This window comes from Parasteatoda tepidariorum, chromosome 2 (assembly GCF_043381705.1).
Source record: "Parasteatoda tepidariorum isolate YZ-2023 chromosome 2, CAS_Ptep_4.0, whole genome shotgun sequence".
NCBI classification, from domain to species: domain Eukaryota; kingdom Metazoa; phylum Arthropoda; class Arachnida; order Araneae; family Theridiidae; genus Parasteatoda; species Parasteatoda tepidariorum.
The window spans coordinates 5,558,964-5,580,764 of record NC_092205.1 but is presented as its reverse complement, the minus strand read 5'-3'; the positions used below and the strand labels follow the sequence as shown (position 1 = coordinate 5,580,764).

Here is a 21,801-nt window from a genome sequence, read left to right as displayed (position 1 = left end):
AAAATTTGATCAAATAGTTCCTGAGAAATCTAATTTTAAAAAAGTCATATATTTAAAGTTTGATTTCTCATGAACTATTCAACCGTTTTCGGTCGAATTTTGCCATTTAAAATTACGTGCTTTAAAACGATGCAAAAAATTTTTAAACCTTACAATTCAATTTTTTTTATTATTAAATAAAATAATAAATATTAACGATTATTTATTATTTACATGGAATTATCTTTTGACTAGCGAATTTTATAATAGTGTGCAAAAATATTTTAATTCGCTTAAAAAGTTCCCAAGATATAGCGAAATACGCATCAAATTAAATTCACATTAAGGGTCCAAACTATTGGAACCATATTTTCCAGATTGCGGCTATCCCCTACATTTTGGGGGGACAGAAATACGAATTCATTGAAAAAAAGATATATTTATTCAGAGAAAGTATGTTTTTGTGTCTGGTTTCGTAACTTAAATTGTCGTTTGCGCTTATTGATTAGCTTATTTAAGGTCCTAAAGATTAAGATTGAGTCCTAGAACGTGAAGATCAAAAGTTATTAAAGGTGGTCCGTTTATTTATTTATTTTTTTGCACACCAAACAACAGCACGAAAACAACATGAATTTACGAGATTCGATAAATAAATTTTAGTTTAATTGGGTATAATATTAAAAAAAACACAACTACTTCCACTTAGTAGGAATAACATTTCCCATGACGCAATGCTAAATTCTATGCCACTATCCACATAAATCAATTATTAATCAAAAATCGAATATCAATTACTTTTCTTTATAATGCAATAAAATCTGGCGAGCAGCTATTTAAACGATTAAACACTTCGTTTGTTTATTTGTGGCTTGAAGTTAGGCTCGCAGAAAATGCCGTTCATGGGTTAAATTTAGTATACCCAATTGAAAACTATTTCTGAAAGATAGATTATATTTTTATAAGTTTAATAAACGATGTAATTTTTTAAATTTTTATGTCAATGCTTATAAAAACTATTTATTAAAGTTATACATAAATTTTTTGCAGGACAAACTAGTTTTAGCAACTCACAGAAAACAATGTATTATGCGCAAATAAAAATTGTTTATGCATACAGATGTTTTGATACATACTATTCTCAACATATATTCAAATGATTAGATGTTGAGTGTGTTTAATGCTGAAACATCTGTAAATCTTATAACAACTGTGTTTGCACTTAATACATTAACTTTTCGTAAACAGAATTGTAAAAAGATATAAAATATAATTGTAGACATCGATAATGTTGTTTTTTTAAATACTCGGTTGAAGAAATTATTTTAAATGTTCATGAGAAAAACTATGTTTTTGATATGTGGTAAAAATGAACAAATCAGTAAAAACAGGGTATTTCCGCAAGCCTTGCAACTAAAAGATTTTATTTTAACAAAAAACAATAATTTTAGAAGTAGCAAATGCAAAAAAAGTAAAAAAAAATATTGAGCAATTAAAATACATAGTATAACATTAGTTAAAAATAAATATTTTACTCTGAAATAAAATGTAAATAAAACACATACTTAAAAATATTTCTATACTACAACAGTGATTAAAATACCAATCCTATTTTATAAAACATGTTTCAAATTGTGCAAATCAGCTGTTTAAATTTACAGCCGCAATCAAAATATTTGAAAAATCATTCTAGAGGCACAACATATTGGAATTCAATTGCAGTCACTTAACATGGTTTTTCGAAAATTCGTCGCCAAAGAAAATAAAAAAGCCACAATTTAAATGCCTTACACTCGAAGCAAGGCAATGATTTTAAACTATATCAATCAGCTTGCCGTAAAGAATTATCTGAGCTTTAGAATGAACAAATAACATAAATATTTTATAAGTCATTAAATTTTTTTAAACATCGCCAATTTGGCGACATTTAGATGATTGCCTTATTATCAGATTTTGCAAATTTTTATGCGCCCAGATAACGCAGCATTGGAGTAAGTTTCGAAATGTTAAAAAATTAGACCACAAATATTTTTCATTTTCACAAAACTGTGACTTTTGCCCATTTTCAGAATAAGTAAGGACAGCGCTGGCTTTAGATAGGCCAAACTTGACCTAACAGTCATGATAAATCAGTCAGCAGTTATGAAAACAGCATATTATTTGCAAAGGAACATGTGACGAAGGAGTCTTTGAAAAACTCTTCGTAATAAAAAAGCGCCAATTTAAATGTCTCACAGAGGAAATTTTACTTGAAGAAAAGCTATTATTTTAAATTATTTATATAATTTTGCCACAAAGAATTATCAAATCTGCAAAACGGACAAGTAACTTCCATATTTTAAAAGTTATTAAACTTTTTTAAAAATCACCAATTCGGCAATATTTTTCTACCCTAATAAAAATCAACAATTCTCACATTTTGCAAATTTTTATGAGCCCAGATAATACAGAAGAGTAATTTTTCAAATTAAAAATTTAGATCACTAATGCTTTTCATTTTCGCTAAACTGTGGCTTTTCTTCGAATTGATATTTTGCAGTTAACAATAGGGGGCGCTGGCTACATACAGACCAAACATGCATAACAGTTATTAATAACTGTTGCAAACTCACAGCAGTTATGAAAATAGCAAATTATTCCAAAAGAACATAATTTCATGCGATGACAGAGCCTTCAAAAAACACGATTTAATGTTTAAGGCAAACATTAAATTATCTTACCTCTTGTGAGACCGTTAAATACATATTAATTTGAGACAATACAGGGTAAACATAAAATAATGTGAGGTGTTTAGAACCTTATAACTGGTGATGTAATGGGCAGAACATGATGTAATGGAATATTTGGTTTATACGCTCTTAAGAGTATACAGTTTCAATTTCCTATGGGAGTTATTCGTAGCTCTTTTGCCTATTAAAATAAAAAGCCACAGTGTAAGTGCCTTGTAAGGAATTGTTTAGATTCAAACTAACTAATATTTAACTTTTTTTTAAAAATTAATATTTTTAATTTCTTAAGAAATCGTTAATTTGGCAACATTTTTCCACCTAAATTAAAATTAATTCATTTTCATTTTTGCACATTTTTGAGTCAAAACAATGCAAAGAGAGAGTATTTAGTCAAATGTTAAAAAATTAGACCAAAAATGCTTTTTATTTTCACTAAACTATTGCTTCTTTTTTTTTTTTTTCAATTGACGTTTTGAATTATTTTCCTAATTAGTAAAGTGGTCAATGTTTAAAAATAAATAAAACGTAACAGTCATTAATAATAGTTAGAAACTCACAATTACGAAAATAGCATAGGAGTTTTAAAAAATAATATGCGTGCTATAAAAATAGCATAGGTACCATAAAAATAGCATAAAAATAGTATTGGAACTTTAATTTTACAATGAGTAATAAATAAGTTATTTGTCAGCTGAAACAAAAAGTAACTTTTTTTATTAATAATATGCAGCATTTACTATTATTTACAAATGTTGCTTCATGTGCTCCTGCCACCTTAATGTTTTAATAAATACATTTAATGTTTAAAGACCCTAAGTTACTAAATTGGAAAAATAAAAATATTGAAACCATATACTCTGCAAAGCACATAGTGTTACAAAAAAAAATTTATAAATTAATATGAATTATTTGAAAAAATACATTAAAACAAACTGTCTACAGTTGTTTTATCAAGAATATGAGTGAAAATATATTTCTAATTTTTTAAGCTGCTCAATTAAGGCTCTTTCAAAATCTTTTTTATTTTGAGTAGCTATGACTAAAAAAGAGAAAATTATAATTCAACATTACATAATATATTGTTACAAAAAATTACCAGTAAGTAGCTATAAACATAAAATGAAATTATATAGATATATTTATAATTTTTCTACTACACAAAACACAGATAATACTTTAAAAATAATTTTCGAATGAAAATACAACTAAAAAAATATCATTATCACATAAAAATAGACAGACAACAAATTTTTTTCAACATTCATCAGCTAAGCAAAATATATTTCTACAATAAAACAATATATTCTAAATAATTTGCACATAGATATACATTAAAATTGTGCATAGATAATATCAGCTATAACTTTAAATAGTGTTGTTCTTCTTTTTGTAATTCAACTAGTACATAAACAAATTTCATTAATAATTTCTTTAACTGTGAAGATAATATTTCTGGAAGGCACTTATTATAATTAGAAAAAAAGTGAAATTAAATATTACTTTGTAAAAGACCACAAAAGTAACCATGGACCAACTGCTATATATTCCTATGAAGGGTAATTTCCATTCCTTAACATTTCACTGGATAATTTTAAAATTAATAACACAGTTATATAGGCTATAATCAAAGCTTTTAGAAATAATGCAATTTAATAAATGTCAAAATTTTTGCATCCTGCCAAAAATAAATGACGTGTTATTCATTATCTCATGATAAAAAATATTTATTTCACATATACATTTATTAGCATGGCACCTGCAACAAAGAAATCTTTACATTTTAGTTGTGTTCACATTGGATTCTTTTCTAACACGTTTAAAAACATTTTATTTAAAAAAATTTCTAGATCATATTTTTGAGCAAAATTTTTTAAAAAACATTTTAACGAAAGGTGTAGGTAAGAGACATTTTTACATTATAGGTAATTTAAAAAAGTGTTTTAATTAATGTCAAAATAAGTTCTCAATCCATTAAAATGAAACTTCACACATAATGTATCTTGTACTAGTATACAAACCTGAATAAATGCGCACAAAATTAGAGGTTTCTAGTATTATAAATAAAAGTATTGATTTTTAAATCAAATGCCCTTTATATACATAGAATCGCTTCCAATCATGCTTCAGATTAAAAATTCATTATTTTTTAATTACGGAAAGTCAAAACTTTAATTTGTATGATAATCAATCTATCAAGTTATTATTTAATTTCTGCTACACCAGCAAAAAAGTACATTTTTGAAAATGTATTGATCTTGTCTATTTTTTTTATCAGCACTGCATAAAGCTTTATTATTTTTTAAATCATTTTTATAAGTTTTCTCTTTTCTTCCACGAAATAGAGAGGAGAAAAATTTGTTCTCAATTTCATTTACTTTTGAAGCAAGAGTACAAATTCTGTTTTTCTATAGCACTTGAATATGGCAATACTGCATAAACTTATTCAATTTTTAACTTTGCACCTGTTTCGGCCAAGAACTAGCTCTGTTTTATAAATTTGTCCGATTATTATTTTTTTCTTTTTTGTTACCGGATCGGCTTTGATATTCACTGATCCAGATAATCGGTGCTTTACAGTACCCAGATTAAAAAACTTTGATTATAGACCAAAATTTGCTAACAACTTAAAACATAAAATTTTAAATAAACAATGTAAAATTTTTCCAGTATTAAATAAACCCAATTTATACTACTTATTTCACATACTATACTAATATATTTTGAAATAACATTTAACATAATTGAATATTAATTTTAGTGCAGATTAATAAGTTACTGTTATATACTCAAATCTATTATTGAATACATCTACCCTCTAAAATGAAATGCATATTATGGCACTTGTGTATTGCACATACAGATTTATAAAACAGTGATATCATAATGAATATGTAAAAATATTTCATTAAGAAAAAAAATATATAATACAACTATTTAGCTAAAAAAATATTCAAAAAGTAAATTGTCTTAGAATAGAAATTTTAGAAAAAAATCTATGCAAATTAAGAACTTCTTAATACAATAAAAAATAACAGGGTTTGAAAACTTTTACACGTCCTACCAAGCATATTAATCTACAAAATATGACCCAGAAAATTTTTTTACAAGTCCAAACATCTTTTTTCAAGTGCACAGAAGTGTATTATTTATTAATCTGCCAAAATAATAATATTTCGAACATTTTATCTACACCATTTTTATTTTAATTGTAAAACAGAATTAAGTATTGTTAAAAAAAAAAAAAGTATTAAGATCGAATAAGCAATGGGGAAATTGCTTTGCATTGCTCATTGATTATTTTATACAAATAATCACTGATGGTCTAAATGCAGAGCATTATTATTTTAAGAAGTATTCAATATTTATCAGTAGGTGCATTTCTTCTCGTATCTTATAAATTCTTGTTTATGTAATTAAATTTAGTAACATTTAAGTTTTAAAAAATACTATCAATTTTCGTTTCGCTTTGATACTATAGGCTGATTTTGTCAAATTTGAAGAGGTGATGCGTTGGTTTTTATATATAAATATTTATATGCCCAAACAAGTATGTAAGGATAAAAATTGCATAAATGTTTGGAATTTTTACATGACATGGGTATTAGAATTTTCAAGTTCTGTAAAACTAAGAAAAGAAAATTGTTCTTTTTAGACTTTAGTAAGATCTGTAAATCTTGTTAAAATATTATTTACATTTATTGCTAAGTATATGTGTACAGTGTGCAAAATAAAAATCAAACCATCCAGAATAATTTTTGATCTGATCTTCATGTTCTAAGATTCATGCTTAATGGTTCGAGGGGCTGACTTCAAATTCATCAATAATGCTAATTAATTAGCGCAAACGATATTTTAAGTTGCAAAATCAGACACAAAAATCTCTGAATAAACACACTTTTTTTTAAACAGATTTGGATTTTCGACCCCAAAAATATAAGGGGTAGCCGTAATCTGGGAAATATCACTATAGGTCAGTGAATTTGAGTGAAATTGGTTGAATAGTTCTTGAGAAATCAAATTTTAAAAATACGAATTTTTTTTAAATTCAATTTCTCAGGAACTATTGAACTGACTTTACTCAAATTTTGTCTTGAAAAATTATGTTCCTTAAAATGATGTGAAAAATTGAATAATTACAATTCAAAAATATTTGAGACTATTATTAAATAAAATAATAAAAATTAATAAATATTTGCCAAAAGTTGTTTTTTTCACAAGGTATTATCCTTAGATAAACAAATTTTATAATTGTGCGCAAAATCTTTTTCATTCACTTAAAAAAATCTCTAGATATGGCAAACTATGCAAAAAGCCAAATAAACATTAAGGGGTCCAAACTTCAAACCACTCTCCTGATCAAACTATTGGGACTATATTTCCCAGATTGCCCCTACCCTTATATATTTGGGTTCAGAAATTTAAATCTGTCCAAAAAAAGGTATGTTTATTCAGAGAAAGTGCATTTTTGTGTCTCATTTTGTAACTTAAAATATCATCTGCACTTAAAATATCATAGCATATTTGATATCACACCCTTAGACCATTAAGATTGAGTCCTAGAACGTGAAGATCCGATCATTAGATCAAAAATTATTCAGGGAGGTCCGTTTTTTATTTTGTACACTGTGCATAGCTAATATTAAATAGATTTTAAAAACTGTATGAAACTGAAATATGATCAATAATCACATTGCTATGCTATAGGAATGACATTAAGTAGACATGTAATGTAGGAAAACTTGTTTTTTTTAAACAGAATATCACTTAATATTATACAATAAAAATCAATCAACATTGTGTAATGATCTATCTAATATATCTATAATTAAGAATATATACAGCACATTAAACAAAGCAAATCTTTGTACAGATATTTGACTTAGTAGCTCAACAATTATTTATTATCACATGTATGGCTTGCTAAGTAATTTAAAGTACTATAATATTGCTTTTCGGAAAGTACACTGTACATGCAAGGCCAAGAATATTGATAAATCTAATAGGGGTGAATTATATTTATAAAATGAGTGATTCATCAACGTGAATAATTACATTTAAAACTATTAAGAAATGATTCATTATAAATGAATAGTAGTCTATAAAAATGCACCATTCCAGAATTTGTTCTATTTTTGAGGACTGTATTTTGAGAAATAAGAAGAAATGCTTAAGGTTTTTTTTTAAAGAACTACCTGAGCATTAAATATTTAAATAATATTTAAAAATCAATCAAAAATTATGTAAACTTGCCACATTTCTGTTCTTGTGTGTAGAATATAAGAACTGAAACTAGAAAGTAATTATTTAATTTTCAAACTTAATTTCAAAATTAATTTAAGTTCACATTTGAAAAAATACATAATTTAATGCATGAATAATATAATAATACTCATGATTATGATAATATTAAACATTTCCATTTTAACTGACTAGTAATGTAATGTTTGTATTTATTTACATTCATATAAAATAAAATTTACACATAACGATAAAAAGATTTGTACTAATACAAAATAAACATATTTATATTCTGATTAAAAACAAATGTCACGTTTAAATTTAAAAAATTTTAAGAGTTAAAAATGACATAAAGGAACTAAATAAAGGTATTGGAAGCAAATTTTTTTTACAAGGATTAAAAGATCAGCTTAATTAAAATACACAATTATAATTTTAAAAATAAACTTTAAAGATATTATTTAAATTTTAGAGATATTACTCAGTTTTTCATTACCATAATATTAGATAAACATTAGTACAGAAATGATTAGTACATAAAATTCAGTATCACCGATTGTTGTAAATTTTGTACAACATTGATTATAAAAAGGTTCTTTATTTTAATATTTTATGCATGAAACATAAGTACATAAGTGCACTTTGTATTTTATAATAAAATTTAATTCTTAAAAAAAAAATAACTTTCTGTGTTACAATTCAGAAAATGGAATGGGCATTTCAGTATCCTCTCTAGGGTTTCAAATACTTAGACCAATGGTTCCCAATTTTTTGCAACTATAAAAATCTAAAAGAGCAACAGAGCCCCTATTTTATAAATGAAGTTTTTTAGCAGTTGTGACAATTATTTTGAATGTATTTTAATGTAAAAAATAATTTTTTTTTTGCTTCATCCATAATAGCTTTAAAATTAGGTTTTATGTTAGGCAGTTAAATTCGTAAGTATATCTAATCTATTTAGAATTAGTTTTTGTTGCATGCATAACCTGAAATTGGATAAATAAGCGGATATTAGAATCTGGTGCGTATAAATACGTGTTATAAACATTGAAAACGATTATCAGATAAACATATACAGTAGAGCGCCGATTATCCGAACCCTTATTATCCGAATGTCCAATTATCCGAACTGTGTCTGAATTCGTTTTTTTTAAAGTTTAGAATACTTTTTAACCTATCGACAATTTTTCTAAATTGAGAAGAATTAATAATACCCCCTACATCTGAAGATCATATTTAATTTACAACCTTTTTAGCAAATTTCTTATAGTAGCCATATATGTATTGTGATACAGCTAAACCTACATACCCCTTTAGCCCTTTACAACAGAAAATTATCTTCGAAGAATGCAAGCTTCATTTTGATAGTCTACAATGGTTGGAATGCAGAAGGAGTTTATGAATTGATAAGTTCTGAAGTTCTATAATTGGGGAACGGGTAGTTGTAACTTATGTTTAATAATTAGTGATTACAGTGCTTGGAATCTTAAATCTTGGAATAAAATTTTTAACAGAAAAACAAACGAAACTGAAGTTTCTGAACCAGTAGATCTTTCGGATGAAAATGATGAAATTGTTGCTGAAATTTTGAATGAAAATCGGAACTCTACAGACGAAGCGAAAGTTTCAAGTTCAAGATAGTGTACCTTCTCATATAGAAGCATGCAATCCATTAGATTTCGCAATGAATTGGCTAGAACGTCAAAATGATGTTGATCCAGTTCAGTTGATTTATTTAAAAAGAATAAGGGATAAATGGCTGATAAAAAAAAACGATAAGGGATAAATGGCTGCTAAAAAAAACGCGTCTTCTTTGAAACGAGATCTTTGCTGGATTTCTTTTGCAATGGAAAATAATGAAAAATGTTTTAAAATCAGTAATTGACAAAAAAAATTATAAAAAACTGAAATATGATAAAAATAATTCAAAATGAAAAAAAAAAGTTTAAAAAAAATTTTATTTAAAATATTTAAAAATTGAAAAAGGAAAAAAATTTTAAACACGCCAGAGCTATTTTAGATAGTATTGCCAGTCCTAAGCCTACAAAAGGTGTGAAGGGAAGTTAATGCATAAATAATAATCATTTACACTAGATTTTAAGCAACTTTCCAATTATCCGAACCATGTTCGGTCCCGAGCAGTTCGGATAATCGGCGATCTACTGTATATCTTTTTTGATAAATTTGTTTCATACAAGCATATTCTTTTTCATAATTTATTCAATATATGAATATTAGAATATATCTATATTTTTCTAAATTTTGCTATTTATATATTTACTAAATTTTAGTTTAATTCTCATTAATGTAACCAAAATATTAAATAAATAATGGATAATTGCATAAATATGATTACAGATTTCAGAAATTATAATCAATTAAAAAAAAAAAAACTTTGGGAATCATGTAACCCTTACGCAAAACATCTTTTGGAGACCACTGATTTAGAACATTCTTTTCACATTTTGCATTAAAATTACAAAGATACAACCTTTAAATATATATATATATATTAATTTACATAATAATAGATAATTTTAAAATTATTAACAATCATGACTACTAAAATGACATAACTCATAAAAAGATATTAAAATATTAATGTAAAAAACATTTGTTAGATGATCTGACAAAAGGATTGTGCAGGTGAATATTTTTATAGGCTATACTGTGGCTATATTGTCTCCAGCTCCTGCAAATCCATGAGCAACATTAGACGTCTTATCAGGAACTTGGTTCACTTTTAAATAGTTGGATAGTTCTTTCAATATCACAGAAGAATGTTTCTTAGCAATCTCAGTTAAATCTAAAAAAAATAAAGTTTTTAAAAATTAATAGCTACATTACACAACATGTTAGTTATTCCGTCATCAGTCATTCTACTAGATTTTAGAAAGCTATGGTTCTTCCAAATTTCTGGGTCCCTTTTTACTATAAGCAAGTTCCTATTTAAAATATGAATTTTCTACTTTATCAAACTATTAATAAGCATATTTATAACTATTATGTCTACTGATAGACAAAACAAAGAATTTCAAATGTAATATTTGAACTATAAATGCGAAACTATTAAGGCTTTTAATTAGGATTAATCTAACACTTGAAAGAAAACTAAACTTAACTAATCTAGCACTTGAAAGGCTTAAAAGAAACAATGTAATTTGATACTTAGATATTAATCTTATTTCTCCCTCAGCTATTAATAAAGAATTGAAAAAGATTTTTTGGTATAGTTACTTAATGTTTGGTTATAATTTAGCCTGTGTAAATTTGCTGACGTACTTCTCTTTTTTTTTCTGCGGGAAAATTACTCATCTCAGGGGAAGCTTCATAACTTATTTGTCGCGTTCCCTTTACAATGTTAACGTATTTAACACAAGCGGAATCATGAATTACCAACTATTAATATATTATAGGCTTGAGTTTTAATAAAACAAAAGATATTAAAATTAGTTTTTACCTATTTTTTTATGCGTAAATTTGAAAACAAAGATTAATGAATGGAATTAAAGAGAAAAAAATTTATACAAACAAACTACATTCACACCTTCCCAACTTTTACCTCAGTTTTGTGAAATTTTTAACATCTTAAGAAGAAAAAAATGACACTTCGAATTTCCTATGCAATGTTAGAAAAAAACTCATCTAGGAGAATTTCTTATCTCGATAACTGTGTTAATTGATTTATTTTGTTCATTATTAACCCAAATTTTTTGACATTTCAATTTTTCTTGTATTTTCCAAAAATCAATAATTTTAATAAAAACTTATTGACTGAACATTATATTTTAGTTGGAATAAATTATATTCTAGCTAGAACAGGTCGCATTGACTATATATAGCTCTATAAATAACAATTTTATCTTCGCACGAGTAGTGTTTAAAATCGGCTGTACAAAGAACCTACAAGGACATGCATTGAGGGTCTAAGATTAAGAAGTCTAGATTTTGCCTCAATGGGCCTAGTTACAATTAAATATATGTCATATTTAGGCAGAAAAATATTGACTGAATCAGACAAATCAATATAGGGTCAATATGGGCTGAATAATTGCTATAAAATATGAAGTGAATAGGATAATTCTAAAGCCAATTTAAGCAAATTATTTGGAAATAGCACAGCCTTCAAAATTTGCACACCATCACTTTTAAACAAAGCCTTTAGTAAAAGTTTTACGATAAGAAGGATTTGGAGCAATATAATGCTTAGCTACACTTTTGCCAAAGGAAGGTGATATTTTTACATTAAACATGCTTCTTAGTAATATTTGATGGTTTCTTTACAGTTTTCCCCTAGATTTAAGCACAATACACAGAAAAGCAAGGAAGTTGTATTTTTTTCCCCAAAACCGCTCTTTTAAGAAATTTTCCTAAACAATTTAAAAACTTAGCTTATATTATACATACCTGTATAGCACATGCACCTAAAATATAACAATTTTTTTTTCAATGCCCACCTGGGTTGAAAGTTATCAATTCAGGCATACTTAGGGCAAATTTGTTGGCCACTCTTTCAGGGGCACCATATTGTGTGCCAATGTTGCTCCCACAGTAAGGACAGATAGCACAGAGAAAGAAAGAACATCCATGCCTTGTCCGGAATTCGAACCCAGAACCATTCTGTTGCAAGGCCAATAGACAGGGACAGTGATGACGTATTTCATGACGTCAAACGACGTGTCCTTCCAATCTCCGTTCCAAACATTCTGTTGAACGATCCATTTAAATGGCATTTCCTATGTTAATTTAAGACGGCAAGATTTTTAGTTGTTTATTGACATAAATAANTGTAATAGCCGGTAAAATATAATAACTAAAAACCTAAAAAAATAAATAAAAGAAAATGTATTACTATGATGAATGGTGAAATATATGGGCCCCCAAACTCCAAACCAATTCCTTTTTAGTTTCAAGTGAAATTTTGTTGTTTAAAATTGTAAAATGAGATGAAATATTTTGATTTAATTTGTAGAACAGAGGAGTTAGTTAAAAATCGTAATGAAAAAAACTATAAAAGCACCTTTAATAACAAATCCCGAGTCCATAATAGTTTTCTTTTGTTGATACCATATAACATACAACCTGAGGAAAATTCCTGCATAAAAATCATTGGTTACTTTGAAAACATCCATGCACCTGTTACACTCCCTGAAAATAATCATCACAGAAAAAATGTATAAATTCCATGAGAATGCATAACATCAATCACATTCAATCAGGAGAAACTAACTGACCTATTTAGAACTTCTTCCCGCATTGATTCTACAACTATTCTAGTAATATTAATCCCCATGGCACAAAAAGGAAAGTTCTGAAATAATATATAGAATGTTATTAATTATACAATTTTTTATTCAGTCAATAACACTTTAAGGGACAAAAATCACAAAAAATGATAATTTAAATGACAAACAAACACACACAAAAAAAAAACTAGAAACTATTTAGTTATTAGCGCACAAGCATTGCTGGATGAAACCGTTTTATTAAATCTAGACGTTAGACGTGTATTCATTACTTACTTTGTAAATCATTTAAAAAAGAATCTATTTAAATTGTGTTTTTGATTCTATAGACTCACCATTCTATAGAATGCCTACTTATTTTATTAAATGCCAAAAAAACTGGCCAGCAATGTGTGAAATAATTTAACACTTCCCACGCTGCCTAGGCTGTCTGGCAAAGTATGAATACATATTTTGGACAAAAATTTCTTCAGATAATGAAGACAGATAATGAAGACGGAATAATGAAGACCAATTTCATTATTCCGTCAAAATAACTTCAGTAATTTTGAGATATAAATATCTTTTAAATAATATTTTAATCATTACCTTTTCCATACTTTAATGAGCACCAATTATCCTTCTTTGGAAAGTCAAGGTACTATATACATGTATGTAACAGTTTTATTTTATTTTGCAACCGGTGTCGAACAGCCAACCCATTATTGGGTTCATTTCTATCAATGTTTATCTCCATAGCCCTGTCATTTAGAACCCAACACAGAAGAAGGAAGGAACTCATGGATCAAGTATTGAGACAAACTAGCCTTTAGAGGGGACTTTTTGACTTAAACTAACCCATATTTGCATTACACGGAAGAAAAAAACCAAGAAAACTTCAGACAGTTAGCCTGATGGCTTTAATCCACAATTCATCAATAATTGAGAACATTTTATGTCCGCATTGAGTTCGGTGCAAGACAGGAGCAGAATTTGTATCGACCAGCCATTGCTCGAATCCACACCTGGGACACCTCATCAAGGGACGGGCCCTCTACACCTACGAGCCACCGTGGTTCAGTATGTAATACTAGTTGTCATGCTCCATATTTGTCTAAAAATGATAGAAAATCAATAAAATGCTCACAAATTCTGCAGAATACTGATGTATCATAAATTGCCAGTAACATTTAGTTTATAAGAAATTACTGTTATCCACAATTTTTATAAAAGCTTTATGAAATTTATATTAATCTGATGGAGAGGAGGTGGAGCGGCTCTGGGAAAAGAGCGCTAATCTTCTAATGAGGTTACCTAGTTTGAATCTCAGTGTTAGCTGGTCGATACGAATTTTACTCCAGCATCACCAGCCACAGTGGTGATGTAACAGATCATAGGTTAGAATCTAACTAACCATGGGAGGTTTCCTGATTTTCATCACCATATAATGCAAATGGGAATTAGTTCCATCAAAAATTCCTCCTTGAAGGCCAGTTTTTCTCAATGCTTGCTTCAAGAGTTTTTTAGTCTTTTGGATTGGACACAAAATTATAAGGCTACAAAGTTGAACATTCATAGCCGCAACCTCAAAATTGGGTCTGCTGTTTAATGTCGGTTAAAAAATAAAATCTGCAGGAGAAATTTTTTGATCATCCTAAAACTTAATTTTTCAAACAAATAATAAAATATTTTTTCTTAGTTAAATGATAAATAATTTAAAGTTTAGCCGTCTATCAATTTTCAATCCAAAGGCAGAGAGTAAGGCAGCAAATGATATGCTTTGTTTTAGTTTATTATACAAACCATATTAAGATAAAAGAACTACATTTAGAGCTGGTGGAATTTTTTTAAATTATTTAAATTTACAAATTTATTGAAATTACACAATTCCAGATTTTTATTTTCAAACATAAAAATTAGAATAACATTTAGATTTTAAAAAAAAAAACTATAACATAATGGTGTCATGCACCTATTATGCTGAATCAACAATTATCTAAATCAAATTATTAGAAGATCAAATGTTTTATTTTTTAATTATATTAATAAAAATTATGACATCACCTAAAAACAGCTGAGATACTGATTTTTTTCAAAATTTTTTTTTAATGTAAAAACACCATAAACACCTGAATAAATAAATTATGCTTCATCTTTCATGTCCAATTGCAGTGTTCTCCTAAAGCGTTTTTAGAAGGGAGGCCGGCCCTATCTGCCTTTTCATACCTTTATATGCACTCTCTTTGCCTTTTTTGTAAAAATAAGCCACCATCCTTTCAAAACACTGCCTTCTTACTCCAATAAAATATTCCAATCAAAAAAATAAATAATTCATTGCTTAAATAATAATTATACACTGATAAAATCATCTGTGTTTGAAGTTTTAATTCTGCTTATTATTACAAATATTTATTTTGTTAGGATTATTCTCAACTGGTTTAATTTTTATAAAATTCTCTTTTTTTCAGGGGTATATTAATTAATGTTTTAACTAATTTTAAATTCTGAAATTATTTTTTAAATAAATACTTTTTTCTAAAAAAATGCACCTTTAAATGCTCATTTTTTTTTATAATTTTCAGTTTAAATTATAGAAAAAGTTTCAAATAATTAAGTTTAATAAAAAAAAATATTAGGTTTATCAATCAAACATTTTTTCTTAGTTTACTTTTTTTGAAAAAAAAATTATGCTCAGAGATTGTCTTTTAGCATGCCTTCAATTATTTTTTACATACTATAAATTTTTATCTTGTTTTATTACTATGTGAGAACTACTTTTTGAAATATCTATATAAAATAATATAAGAGGGTACTTAAAATATATTGTTGAGGATCAAATTCAGTTATTACTTAATATTACGCAATTTGATAAATTTTTAAGGTGTTAAGTGAGTGCCCTTTTCCTTGAGGAGGTAGCACCCTACCCTTTTTTATTCCTAGGGAGAACTCTGCAACTATAAATAATTGCATTATATTCTTAATCCTAATTTCTTATAAAAGATTATAAAGATTATAAAAAGATTCTAAAAAAGATTATAAAAATTAAAAAGAACCTTAATTTTAATAACTTTTAAAACAGTAAAAGAATAAAACATTTTAAAAAAAATCATACATTTTAAGTATATACATTTTCTTTAAAGAATTATATTATTCTTTGACTTCATGCAGTACGTCAGTAAAATTATTTCAATACAGACAATTTATGAATTGTTCAGAGAAGAAAAATCACACATACTTGCTTCTCATTTTTAGCAAGAACAGAAATTGATTTGGCAAGATCAGCAGTGGCTGGATTGAGAGCAAAAGACAGTAAGTGTATGAGACCAAGAAATCCAACACCTCGTAAATCAGTTCCTGGATCGATGCCTACATAACGTAAAATTCGTTAGAAGCAGTAATATGAAAAGAAAATATACAGTTGCTAATATTTAATTTACAATGACGACATAAATACATAAAGAGTATTAGGATAGATTTTAAATAGCTCTTATAATGTGGTTATAAATTTGGAGCAGCAAAAAAAAAATTAACATGTAAGGCCAAATTTTAAGTATACTAATAGAAGTCAAGGGAGTGCGCTCCAATGGCGCAGTCAATTTTGGAATCACTCACACCCCTGGCATATTTAATTTTATACCCCTCATTGAACAGCCGACCAAATTTTTGGGTTTACGACTACTAATCTTCCATTCCATAGCCTTGTAATTTTGAACCCAATCGAGAAGACAAGGGAACTGCTAGATCAAGTATTGGGAGAAATTCGATGGAACTAACCCGCATTTGAGTGACATAGAGAGGAAAACCGCGAGAACCTCCCACGGTTAGCTTGACAGCAAAAGGACTAGAACCCATGATCCGCCTACCACTGAGGATATTTCCGTCAGCACTGTGGTCGTTGCAAGCCGGATGCGGAATTCGTATCGACTGGGATTCGGACCCGGTTCGCTCCATTGGAAGGCGAACGCTCTATCCCCTGAGCCATCGCGGCTCTGGATCAAGTATTTTATTTTATATTTTATAATCGTCGTTGAAAAGCCGACCCGATTTTAGGTTTACGACTACTAACGTTCAACTTCGTAGCCTTGTCATTTTGAACTAATCCAGAAGACAAGGAAACTCCTGGATCAGTACCCCTAGACGTATGATTTGTTATGGGAACATGGAGGACTTTGAGACTCAACGGATTTAACGTGCATCAGTCACCATTTACTACACGGGGAGTCATCGGCCGGCGAGGATCGAACCCACGATCTCTTGGACATGGGTCCAGGGCCCTATCAACCAGATGGAGCTTTCTGGTGGAACTAACCCGCATTTGTGTTACATAGAGAAGAAAACCGCGAAACCCTCTCGCCGTTAGCCTGACAGCAAAGGGACTGTAGCTCGGTCCGAGCTGGGTGCAGAATTCTTATCAATCAGCCATCGCTGGGATTCGAACCCAGTTCACCTCATTGGAAGGCGAACGCTCAGCCACCACAGCTCACACCCCTGGCATAGAGCTGGAGCTTATGAATTCCATCTTGGCAGCTGACATTACAACCTATATATATATGCAGCAAGGCTCACGTTAAATCAATCATGCCTGAAAGTCCTCTCGTTGGTTGTTTGGAGAGAGGGTTACAAAGTCAAGCACTGTTCACGTTGTCTAACCAGGGTCAAAATAAAATGGCATTTCCACCATGACCATTAAAGGATAGAGCCCAGTAAAATGAAGTTGCTTATCCGGGGTTAGGTGATACGTAGAAGTCATGGCATCAAAATTATGATCTCTGAGGTATGGCAATTAAATTATGGTCACTAAAAATAATATTGATTATATTAGATTGATTGATTTAAGACCAAATATCTAATAGATAAAAATTTATTGTTTCGGAATATAGTATGAAATTAAAAAACTGATCAGTAAATTCTGGTTAACATATGCATTTTAATAATATGTTAATAGTTTAAACACTTTATGCATCATTTAAAAGTTACATAAAAATTGTTGCTGTTGAAAAAGTCATCACTGTTTAAGCACAGTAGTGTTTCAGCCTATCATAGTGCCATTCTTGTCATTTTGTTACTGATTGTATGAAAAAACTAGTTGAGTTCATGTATAAAAAATTAAATTGAAAAATAAATGAAATATCTAATAATTATAATGTTTAAAAACTTCAACTACTTAAAGACTTTTAAATTTTTTATTCGTTAAATTTCTTAAAAAAATAACTTTTAATAAAGCTATGGACTAAATCATGTGTGGCATGAAATGACAAACTTTTGAAGCTCCAGGTGACTAACTTAATTCATTAATCAGCAAGCAAAGCCTTAAAGCAAATGACTGGGCGTCTGTTTTGAAACTGCTATTTTCAATAAATATAATGTCGTACGTCAAAACTTTTAAAATAAAATTTTGATCGAGAATATGTATTAATATGCGGTTTTAAAACTGCCATTTACAATACAATGACATAAGATAAAAACAACTGCCAAGATTTTTAAAATAAAACTTCATGTGTAAGAATGCATTAAAAATAAAATGCTGTTTTGGGACTGCCATTTCCAATAAATACAATGTCGCATGCCAATTTTTTTTAAATAAAATTTCATGGAGGAAAATGCATTAATATGTTGTTTCAGGACAGCCATTTTAAATAAATACAATAATGCCATATGAGAAGATCAAAACAACTGCCAAGACCTTTAAAATAAAGCTTCATATGAGAGAAAGCATTTAAAATAATAGGCTGTTTTAAACTACCATTTTCAATAAATATGTCATATGCCAAGACCTTTAAAATAAAATTTTATGTGTGAAAATGCATTAATATATTGTTTTGGGACTGCCATTTAAAATAAATATGTCATATGCCAAGATCAATGAAACTGCCAAAAAGAAAAAGGAACTACAGAACATATTACAAAACATATAACATATTACATATTATATAACATATTACAAAAAAAAATGAATACAGTTTTCAAACAAGAAAAGTACAATTGATAAATTCATAGCATCCTTTGAGAAGAAAGTCACACAGATTATGAATGATCATTATTTATGACCACCTAGAACTGAATTTAGAAAGTCATGTCACTTTTCGATCATTCAAGGGAGTTTGAAAGTATTTTATTTATAGTGTGATATTATTAAAGGAAATAATTATTCCAAATAATTTTGTTGAAACTTTTTCTAAATCAAATGGCTAAATTTCGAGTGCTATGGACATTAAAATAACAGTGCCTCTATGGAATAGCAAACAGGACTTAATGAATCAGTTGTTATAATTGAAGAGTCGTTGTATTGGGGGTCGTACAAAAGGGTGTAGATGGTATAACTAATTTTATACTGCAAACAAGTATCATCAGTTATCACTACCAAGACATAGATTAAAGAAAAATTAATCTGACAGAGATTAATTTCTCTTTATTCTTTTTTTTTTCCAATGGCAGGCACTGAACTTTATTCGTTTCGCCTTAGAAGATGCCAGAGTTGTTACTCATTTCGCGCTTCCCAGTGGGCACCTGTGAACCAAAGTCACAGAGATGAGTAACATTGCCCAGGCCACACTGCCACAAACCCGTTCATAAGGTGAGCCACATTCACTCATTACACACAACAGAGGACAACACAAGAGAGAAAAACATCCATACCCAGAGCGGGATTCGAACACGCGGCCATTGGCTTCACAGTCAGGTGCGCTAACCGCTCGGCCACCTGGCCGGCTTCCTCTTTATTCTATATTTTGGCATTTATGATGGTAACTACGTATAGGTCCTTGTAACCATATGCTGTTTTCAACTTTATAAACAATCTATGTAATTTAAAATTTGATTTTTCTTTCAAGCATCAAATAAATTTTTACATGAATTTCTTAACTGTTTTTAAGGGAATTTATTAAAGGACGAATAATACAGAAAAAAATTTAAAAATTCAACATAATATGAATGAAAATTAAAATATTTTATTTCTTAAACTAACATAACAACAATCGTAAAAAAATAATAAAATAAACACAAAATTATTTTTTTCTATTAGGAACTAAGAAATTCTATGAATGTTTATCAATTATTTCGAAAAGAAACTTACATTACTTATATAATACTTATTGATAAAAATAATATTTGTTTGTATAAAATTTAGAAATAAAACTGATTTTATTAAGTAAATTTAGTAANTTTTTGATGGAACTAACTCGCTTTTGCGTTACATGGAGAGGAAAACCACGAGAACCTCCCACGGTTAGCTTGACAGCAAAAGGACTAGAACCCATGATCCGTCTACCACTGAGGATATTTCCGTCAGCACTGTGGTCGTTGCAAGCCGGATGCGGAATTCATATCGACTGGGATTCGGACCCGGTTCTCCCCATTGGAAGGCGAACGCTCTATCCCCTGAGCCATCGCGGCTCTGGATCAAGTATTTTATTTCATATTTTATAACCGTCGTTGAACAGCCGACCCGATTTTAGGTTTACGACTACTAATGCTCAACTTCGCAGCCTTGTCATTTTGAACCAATCCAGAAGACAAGGAAACTCCTGGATCAGTACCCCTAGACGTATGATTTGTTATGGGAACATGGAGGACTTTGAGACTCGACAGATTTAACGTGCATCAGTCACCATTTACTACACGGGGAGTCATCGGCCGGCGAGGATCGAACCCACGATCTCTTGGACATGGGTCCAGTGCCCTATCAACCAGATGGAACTAACTTTTGGATGGAACTCAACATAATATGAATGAAAATTAAAATATTTTATTTCTTAAAATAACATAACAACAATCATAAAAAAATAATAAAAAAAAAACAAAATTATTTTTTTCTATTAGGAACTAAGAAATTATATGAATGTTTATCAATTATTTCGAAAAGAAACTTACATTACTTATATAATACTTATTGATAAAAATAATATTTGTTTGTATAAAATTTAGAAATAAAACTGATTTTATTAAGTAAATTTAGTAATAAACTGAACGAATCATATTAATAATCTATAAATTACCTTGGAACCCTACATCTTCCCAATGTTTCCCATAGCGAGGACAATCTTTATTAGAGTTAGTCAATGTTCTGTATAAAGTCTGGAGTACTCTGATATGTATTTCTTCACTGCTATCAAAAGGACCTACATTAAGACACACACTTCTTTTTATTCAATTGTCATATAAAATTAGTAAATAAAACCACTTCACTAAGAATTTTTGTTTTATTTTTTAAAAAAAGCAAGTAAGCAAGATAATATTTTTTAAAGTAAACAGCAAGTTTGGGACACAAGAAGCAAAATCTTCATAAATATAGATTTGTCCGTGATCCTAACACGGTCAGATCGGCTATTATTGTAAAATTTAGGTTTAATCTGACATGTGTATAGCAAAATTAGCATATATAAGGTACATAGAAATGATACAGAAAAAAAGTTTAAAATTTAGTGCTTTAATTGAAACTCTTAATACTTATAAATTAATAAAATAATTGAAATTTGAAAAATGGAATAAGTCCCTAGACAGTCTATAAACAAGCAACTAGATATTTCAGAAATTAAAAAAAAAATTTTAAAGATTTTTTCTTTTTTAGGCTCTTACATGTTCAAAATTCCAGCTAATCAAAGAACCTAATTTAGAATTTTTGAAAGCCATCACCT

The 21,801-nt window shown here is 28.5% G+C and overlaps 1 protein-coding gene across 3 annotated transcripts in view; it reads right to left on the bottom strand.

The window, feature by feature from the left end:
- Window positions 1-1,371: 1,371 nt before the first annotated feature.
- Window positions 1,372-21,801, bottom strand: part of LOC107442214 (ELMO domain-containing protein 3) — a 30,030-nt gene continuing 9,600 nt past the window's right edge. For 2 of the 3 annotated variants that reach the window (XM_043056061.2, XM_016055711.3), the window contains 5 exons: window positions 21,163-21,285; window positions 16,404-16,534; window positions 13,178-13,254; window positions 12,964-13,091; window positions 1,372-10,749 (listed from right to left, as the gene is read on the bottom strand). In XM_043056061.2, coding sequence (XP_042911995.1) covers window positions 10,607-10,749; window positions 12,964-13,091; window positions 13,178-13,254; window positions 16,404-16,534; window positions 21,163-21,285 — 602 coding nt within the window. In that variant the 3' untranslated portion in view covers window positions 1,372-10,606. The remainder of the gene's footprint in view (window positions 10,750-12,963; window positions 13,092-13,177; window positions 13,255-16,403; window positions 16,535-21,162; window positions 21,286-21,801) is intronic. The other variant, XM_043056062.2, reaches the window with a different exon arrangement.